This window comes from Corvus brachyrhynchos, unplaced genomic scaffold (assembly GCF_000691975.1).
Source record: "Corvus brachyrhynchos isolate BGI_N302 unplaced genomic scaffold, ASM69197v1 scaffold99, whole genome shotgun sequence".
Lineage (NCBI taxonomy): Eukaryota > Metazoa > Chordata > Aves > Passeriformes > Corvidae > Corvus > Corvus brachyrhynchos.
This window is the reverse complement of record NW_008239778.1, coordinates 2,520,931-2,529,670: the sequence shown is the minus strand read 5'-3', so window position 1 is coordinate 2,529,670 and position 8,740 is coordinate 2,520,931. Positions and strand designations below refer to the sequence as shown.

The 8,740-nt window shown below is 45.7% G+C and overlaps 1 protein-coding gene across 9 annotated transcripts in view; it reads left to right on the top strand.

Moving 5' to 3' along the window:
* Nucleotides 1-8,740, top strand: part of COL26A1 (collagen type XXVI alpha 1 chain) — a 167,846-nt gene that overhangs the window by 24,288 nt on the left and 134,818 nt on the right. For all 9 annotated transcript variants that reach the window (XM_017743060.1, XM_017743054.1, XM_017743057.1 and 6 more), the window contains exon 2: nt 964-1,086. In XM_017743060.1, coding sequence (XP_017598549.1) covers nt 964-1,086 — 123 coding nt within the window. The remainder of the gene's footprint in view (nt 1-963; nt 1,087-8,740) is intronic.

Here is an 8,740-nt window from a genome sequence, read left to right as displayed (position 1 = left end):
TTACACAAGCACTGGGTGTGTTTTAAAGCACAAACTGGTGTCTCCACTTCCCACAGTGACCCCAGTTCTGATCCCCAGTCAGTAGGAAAGCGACTCTCAAACCTGTTCACTACACTGATGTACAAAAGCATCACAAAACATTCCACACCAAAATATTCACAAAAACGTGAACCAGCATTTGGCAAAGATGAGCAATGAGTGCAAGGGGGAAATGAAAATAACCTTTTCTGTACCCCCTCAGACATGTAACTGGAACCTAAAACATTTTATTTTTCAGACAAGGTCCCTGAAGGCTCTCTAGGTCCAAATTCCCTGTGCTGAAAATGCAGTTCCTTCTGTCTCATACACCTTGCAGTGAGGGGTCTGTCTCTCTCTTATTTTCTTGTGAGACACTTGTCCCTTCCTCCCCTGCATTTTCCCTTGCCCATTTTTAGGCTGTAACCTCAGCAGGACAACAACAGAACTTGTTCAGCACCCAGCTTGTTTGAGACCTGCTGACAGAGAACTCCACCACACCAAAAAGCAGAATTTTCCAACTCTGCTGTTGTTCAGAATGGTGGGAGGCTGGGGAATGATACCATAAGAAGCAGGATGGAATTAAGACCAGTACAATGGGAGCTGACTATCAGGAGATTTGGAACACTTCTTTTTTTTTTCTCAAGTCCTATTGTTTCTGATAAGTCACAGAACTAAATTATGCACTGTAAAACCCTGGCCTCTGACAACCAAGCAAGAGGCAAAACTGGATCTGTGGTTCAGGTTGGCAGAAGCTGGGAATCTTTCTGCAGCTATTAGAAGGAGAGGCGGGGGTGAGAAGTGAAGACTGCAAGTTAGCCTGGCTATGGCTGGCAGAAGAAACCACCCCATGCCAGATACTTGGCCTGTTTTTACTGCAGTCTGGTGTGTGTTGGTTCACTGGCTGTCTTACTGGGGCTGATTAGTGTGTGTCCTTTCTCTCTGCAGGCACTGGTGTCACTACACGGTCACAAGGACAGTCTCCTGCCAGGTGCAGAACGGGTCAGAAACGGTGATCCAGAGAGTTTATCAGAGCTGCCGGTGGCCAGGACCTTGTGCCAACTTAGTGAGGTAAAAATCTTCATGTCTCATGTTGCCCAAACCTTCCTGCCCTTCCTCTTTGTTTGGTTGCTGGTGAGTACTGCAGAGAGGGCTGAGATCAGAGGGTCAGCTGGGATATCCTGCTTTGGGGTGCTGTGACTGAAGAATGCCACTGGTGATAACTGCAGGGTAGTCACAGGTGAAGGTAAGTGTAGCACTGTTTCCCATTTTAGGAACTCTCTAAACACAGAGAGAGTCTAGTTTAGAAAGGAGGTATTGTTTATTCTGTGCAAGGTGGAGGTTTCCACAAAACAAGCATACCGAGGGGTAAAATACTACATCTTTTATAGAGGAAAGTTTACATGAACCCACCTATCTAATATCCATTCTCCACCTACCTAATGCCTATTTATTTGGGTGATATAATCTCACACAAGTTGCTTGAAACACAAAGTTCTTTTCTTCATTAAGCAACTCCTATTGTAGAAGTTATGTGACAACATCAGTTACATTTACAAAAGGGGAGAAAATTCAGCCTGGGGGCAGATAGTTCAATTTAAGGACATCAGTATTAGGACAAGTTATGGGAACAGTTTAGCTCAGGCTGCAGTGCCTGTTTGTGCTTCTCCACACAGGAGGCTGCTGCTGGTCAGGCATGAAAGCAGATAAATGTTCAGTGTGTCTGACCAGGGTGAGCAGGGGTGCTGGATCAATGGTTCTGTGTGACTTGTTGGTACCCTGTACTCAGGGTTGTAGTGGTAATATTGATCACATACACTGGAAAGCTGCGATCAAATCCCTTATATGCCATGAGGGACAAAGGTAATGTGCCCTGGATCTTTCAGAGTGGAGTTTCTTCAGACTTCCTGGATCTCAATACCCTTTAAAGACATGTTAAAACAGAATGTCCTCTCCTCAGACGAGAAACAAAGCTTAAAACCAGCTACGTGTCAGAAACTTGTCCTGAGCCTGCTTTGCCTTTCGATCATTTACAGTCTTGGAACCTACATTTAAGAAGGAAAAAAAAGTGTGAAATAACTGTCCCCAGCTACCACCTCTCAGTAAAATGTCTTTGCATTGTTAAGCTTTGCCTTCTCTGAAAGACATTCTCAGAGCAGGACAGTGTTACCCACCCATCTGGGAATTGGGGCAGAAAAGCCATTGTGCTCTACATTTGCACCTAGCTTCTAAAACAATTTCCCAAGTAGACAAGCCATAACTTAGCTCACAGAGCTCACTCATTTTATTGTTATTGTTACCAATTCAACCACAGGGCATTGGTTGAGGTCCTCCTGTAGTTGATAACCAGGCCAGAAGGTGATTGAACTGCAGGCTGAGACCCACCTCCCTGTTCTTGTGACACTTCATCTGGAATTCACATTTTGCTGTTCATGGGGCTGTTCCCATAGTTGGTTCTCTAGTTTCCACTTGGCCAGTGGTCAGTCTCAGTTTTTTTACTTGTAATATATCTGTTTCGGTGTCTCTTTGGTCTTTGTGCAAGGCTGTGGTTGAAACACTTCATATTTTATGCTGTCATGGCCAAACTTCTGTTGAAGCTTTTTAATTTCCCAGGCTTTTTAGGCACATAATTGTCATTAGAAACTTGTGAGCTTTCACCTTGTCCTCTAAACTTGCCAAAAATCTTACTTATTTTTCGTTGTTAACACAACTGGAATTTCACAAGTACCAAACATTTGATCATGTTATTAGTAAAAATTCTTTTTGTGGGCCCCTGCAGTTGATTGATGCCATTGATTCTTACATTGACCCAGAGACTTTAGGAGTAGTGTGTGCTGTTGTGACATTGTTCATGGAACATTTTCAGTTTCAAATGTAGTTTGGTTTGTTTGCCTGATGAGTCCAATTGTTTGAAGACAATGCAGAACAGCAGCAGACATCTCAATTTTTCTTTCTGTGCGAAAATATGGAAAGAAGCTGGGGTTATTAAATATTCAAGATCTCAGCTGGTGAAAGCTCAGCTAACAGGAGCTGCATTTTTGGAAGATGATCACTGTGGAGAAACCTTCCAGAAGAGATGGGGGGACATCAGTGCTCTGTTCCCTTTGAGTTGGGAGGAAATGCAGGACAAGAGGATGGAGCCCTTCCAGGGAAATGACTGTAATGTCTGTCCTCTAACCACACATGGTATGACATTCTTGCATAAAGTAGAGAAAGACCCTGCACCTCTTTCCCAAGGACCTCTCAGAAAGCTGCTGACAAAATGCTGGAACCCACCCACCTATCATCAGAGGTAAAACTGGTTCCTGATAATTTCCCCTACTGCCACCGTCTGAAAGGGAGAGCCCCAAGAATGAATAAAAACGAAGGTGAATCCTCTGGTTTCCTGAGAGCTGAATGGGCTGTTGGATAAGTTATCCCCAGCCAAGACATCTTTTATAAATGGTTGTTTGTTTTCAGCAGTGCACCTGACTTTGATAAGGGGATGAAAACCGGCTGCTGAAAACGATGGATCTTGTGATGTGTGACTACTGTGGACAATGTTTGGTACCCCTGAGCCAGGTTGTGTGGTTGAGGTGTTGCTTTCTGAGCACACAGCAGCCCAGCAGTGTTTCATTGCCAGCCCATAGGGATGCTTGAAGTGGCTTTCTTTTATCTTGGAGTCAAGCTGAAGTTCTAAAACTACTTTTTAAAAAGAAATACTTTCTCCTTCTCTCTCACCAAAATGGGTACTGTCTTTTTAGGAAACACTGATCTCTCTCCTAATTCAGGTAAACACCATCTCCTGTTTTCAGATGAAAACTCCTTGTATATAAAGGATAGCAATAAGAAAGACAGTTCCCAAAGTCACAAGGCAGTGTAGTGCCTTTTCTATTCAGCCCCTCACTTGCTAGTGCAGTTCCTTGCAAGTTGTATTTGTTTACCTGATTTTTCTGTTAAGAAACTGGCTTTGAAGGGGCTTGTAAGCTTTCATCAGCCACCAAGCTGTACAACTTGCTTTGACAGGTCTCTGAAAATCCCTGCAGAAGACAAACAGAGCAGAAAACAGCTTGGGTGCCCTACTTGTTTGTTTCCTCCTTACCTTGTCTATACCAGTCTCTCTCTTTTTGGGATTTCTAGAAGTCTAGCTTCAGGCAAGGCCAGGCTTACTCCAGGCCTGGTAGTAGCTAAAAATGTTCTTGCTCTCTATATCCCTGTGGTTGTTCAGGTAATAGAAATATATCTGCTTTTCTTTTGCTAAAAAAGTAAATTTAAAGTGTCTTTTGGCCTTCTCCTGTTCTTCTCTAGGGAGATGTGTGGTGCCTGAGCTTGAATTAAAGGGCACAGAGTGTTCTGTGTGACTGTAAGCAATGCAAAATGTCAGTAAGCCATTGGCACTATTTTGGCTTTGTAGTGTTTCTCCCAGCTGTGATTTGAAACAAACTGTTTTCATCTCCTTGTTTACAGGGAGTCAGCCATATCTGGGAGAGCTTTCATTCTGCCAGCACCCATTATCAGGCTGCTCACTAGCAAAAGGGATGTCAGCCAAGGAAAAAGGCATCTCTCAGACTTGTGGTGACAGCTGAGAGGGGCTCTCTGCTGCAGAGACTCCGCTTACAAGCAGACATCGGCGTGGCCAGACGAGGATTTAATCCCTTTCCTGTCTCCCATTCATTCTTGTTGTGTTTCTTTCCCTTATTGCACAAACTGCAGCTCAGGGTCAAGCCCTTGCCAGAGGAGGATCTGTGAGATCCCAGCCTTGCAGCCTCGGCTGTGAGATGTCCTTGCTGTCCATTCACTTGCTCCTGGGAAGCTGCAGCGGAGCTGCTTTAGCAGGAGTGTCGTCATCTTGGCTGGGCTGAGCTGAGCTGTTCTGTTCTTGCCCTCCACCCCAGGCTCTTTATTTAGCTTGAGTGCTGAGTTGCTCTGGAGCAGTCTTGGCTGGAGGATTTCCCTCAGCAGATCTGTTCCTGAGCTCTCTCTGTTTGGGCAGCGAAGGCTTTGGCTCCTGTGTGCCATGGGCTGTGCCTTTGCTGTGTCACGCTCTGCAGCAGCCTGGCTGCAGCTCCTGGGCTGCTTCACACTCACATGCCATTTGTCTGTCTGAAGGAAGGGACAAAGTCCCTACCTTGGGGCTTCAATGGCAGCCTAATCTCTGGTTCTTTACTGCCTGGATGGTTGTCCCCAGCTCCCAGTAAACCCAGGCATCCAAACCTTAATCCTTCTCCTCAGCAATCCTTTTGCTGCAGCCCAGTCCTGTCCTGTTGGGACACTGCACTCCTCAAGGCTCACTGAGGAGGGTGGTCTTGAAGGCCAGGCAAGGATTTGAGATCTACATTAAGTTGCTGGAGCTTTTGTGACTTCCTGTGCCTTCAGTCCAGCCATGCCACCTCACCTGTAAGATGAGAACAGTGCTGCTTTTTTCTTACTGTGTTTTATGGCACAACAGGGCAGCTGCTTGCTGTACCCTAGCTGGCCAAAATCAGCCTACTTTTGATTAGAGTATTGGTGTACGATTGTTGCAGTCAGTAATGCAGTGTCTCAGGAGGTGAATGGATGGGATGAATGGCCTTGGCAGATCATGTGCTGTTACAGCCTTCAGAAGACAAACACTTTGTGCTTCAAACTGTTGTTGCTGTGAAAATCCCCATCTCATCTCAGGAAACGTGCTGCCTCATGTTGTAGCAGGATATTCCAGCTCCTCTCCCGCTTGTCCTATCCTTGAAAATGAATGTTCCCAGCAAGGCTGTGTGAGTTTTTATCCTGTTATGCTTTGCTGTGCTCCATGGTCACAGAGCTGTCTGACTTCAGCTTTTGAGCCTCCTGTCTCTGCAGCATTTTCTGCCTTCAGAGACTTTGAAGATTTTCCAGGAAACCCACAGCTGGCTTGTACAGGGATGGGTTTACCTGGTCTCTTACTTTGATAAGTTATCAAAACTCCAAACATTTAATTATTCATCTGTTGGCTTTAAACTTCATGCAGAGATGGGAGAGATGGAAGGAAGAGTGTTCTTGCAACACAGCAAATCTGGGCTCTGATGCCCTTTCCAGCTGCCTGTCACTGCCTGTTTTTTCCTTTCAGTATTGTAGCTGGTTTGGCTTATCACAAATGCTGTGTGCATTTAATGTAAGCAGGCTACACATCTTGCATGGATCATTCTTGTTTGGTGTTTTTGAATGCTGGGTTTTCTTTATTTTTTTTGTTCTTTTCATTTAAACTGAACACATTACTGCTCCCGGGGGGATTTTACAAGCTAGTTTGTAGAATAACAAAGAAGGAATTCTGCAGGCTCATCCAGTTTGGTCTTCTGTGCTTTTGAAAACTCTGTTGCTACAGGGTCAGTAGGAGAAGTTGGGGATCTGTCACCCAGGAGATTGGCCTGTAGCTGATGTTTCCCCTCAGTTTCAGAACTAGTAATGCCACAGGGAAATCCTTCTCTCTTTCTTGCTTTCCAGTCAATTGAATAATAAGTCCCAGAGCTTATTCCAGTGCATTAGGATTGCTATTTGAAGTACTGTTAGACATAAACTCTTTTATGTGTTTAATTCCCTTACGACTCCACATCTTGGAGAGAAATGCGCTTGGAAAAAGGCGTCTGCTCTTCAAAGCACACATGGGATATAAATGCAGGACGAACAGTGCTCCTACAAGCAGGACAGACAGAGGCTCTGGGTGTGTAGGATTAGAGCTGTAGCACAAAGGGGCATTCTCAGCTTTGAACAATGGCTGTGTGGTGCTGGCTGGGCACAGGTGGAGGGTCACCTGTTTCAGGGGTTGTGCTCAGGCTGCTGATTGAGGCCTTTTGATCTTGCCCAGACATCCTCTGAGCACTCCTCCTCCTTACTGCAGCACTGCTCTGCAATAGCACTGACATCTGATTGTTAGTAAAGACAGGAGCTGATGATTACTCTGGTGGCATAGAAACATCTATCTCTGTGTCCTTGGCCTTTTTTCTTGGGACTGGGAGCCTGTCAGGTATTACTGTGGACATCAGGGCGTGGGAGGTAGGTAGGTTTGTTTCCTGGGTTTAGTCTTTTGCTAAGTTGTTTGAACCAGACATATTCAGAGGTAAACAGAGTCTTCTTCCTTCCCTTTGGCAAAGGCAGAAGACACAATGAGCTCCAACACTCCTGCAGCTGCATGTTGTCTGTTTTTTTTAATCTGGTGTCTGCAGGAGCATATTTAAAACTCCTCTGGTTATGTTGTTCCCTGGGGAACTACTGCTTTTGTGGTAGGGAAGCTGGAAGAGCTGGAGATGCAGGAAAAAAGAGCACTGGTCTGATTCACAGTGATGGTCTCTGCCATGCCTGAGTGCAAGCGTGATGGCAAAGGTGCTTCTTGTCCTTGCATCAGCTGTGGCTCTGGTTTGAGGTGAAGTTGCCCTGTGTGTGCTACACAGAGGAGCTGCCTGGTGTAATCAGTGTCTGGTAGGCTTTGAGAGGATGGTTATGACGGTCTGTCTGGAGTGGGTGTGGTGGTGTTGGGAACCAAATATATACTTGATAGCTTCTCTGAGATCCTGAAGTCCCTTCTTTCCAAGTGCTTTGAGATATGGTTACTTAACCTGATCGATTTGAAATCTGATGTCAGAATACTCTGATATTCTATGGGGAGTTGTAGGGTTTTGGCATGTCTGTGAATCAGGGCATTGGTACCAAGAATCAGAGGAACTACGTCAAGCTTTGTTCTGAATGCCCTTTGATACACCTGTTGTAATGAAGGTGAGGGTCCCTGGAAGGCAATGTGTCAGTTACATGTACGGGGTTGGACCCACTGGGTTGATATCTGACTTCCATGCCATGAGAGAAGTAGGCAAAAGAGAGCTTGGATTCCTTGATTTCTGGATTCTTTGCCAGTCAAAAGGGCAAGTTCATTCATCCTGTGATCCTGAAACCCATCAGTAAGTGACAGTCAAACTTTCAACCTGGGGCTTGAATAAAAATGAATAGAGGCCTCTGAGGGTCACTGAGGTCTCCTTGGGCACAAACTGCAACGGCTGAGTGAATCAGAGTAACAAAACCTTCTCTGGTGATGTGGAAACGAGTTTCACGCCTTCCCTCTCATGTGGGCTTTGTGCACAAACAGCTTTGTTTGTGAGTGTCAAAGGGCAGGGGAAATCCAGAAAGGGGGAAGGTATTTCCTGTGTGTGACAGGCTGTCCTGCTTGGGTCATGGCAGAGATCACGCCTTTCTCTTTTGACTTGATTTTTGAGGCTTTGATCCAAGAATGTGACTCTCTTCCCCTTTCTTGTGTCATGTCTGGCTGTTGTGTTCAGTGACACTTCCTTGAAAGCAAGGGGGACACATCCTTGTGTGCTGAGGAGTGAGACTTGTTGGCTGCCATCCCTCAGTGTGTCCTGACCTCTCCAGTACTTGTAGCTCCATATCCCCAAATCAGTTCATCAGTCAGCTCATGCTCCTTCCCCAAATTACCACTTCCTGGACAGTCACTTAGAGCCACAAGCAAGAGATGCTGTTTCCCAAATGATAATTTTATGTGGACAAGCTCCTGTAGCTCATCCTACAGGGATCAGGCAGCTCCAAGGACAGCCATGTGGTGGCTCTGATCTAGGAACAGCAGGGGCTGTGGGCTGAGCTTTCTGGGCTCTTCCCTGGGAGTTGCCCCATTCCTGGGATATTGTTGTGAACCCTCAGCAAAATCCCTGGAAATGACACCTGGTTCTTGCAGTGGAGTGGCAGATCCTGGTAGTTTGCTTCTCCAAGAAGTGCTTGCAGTTCTCCTGCT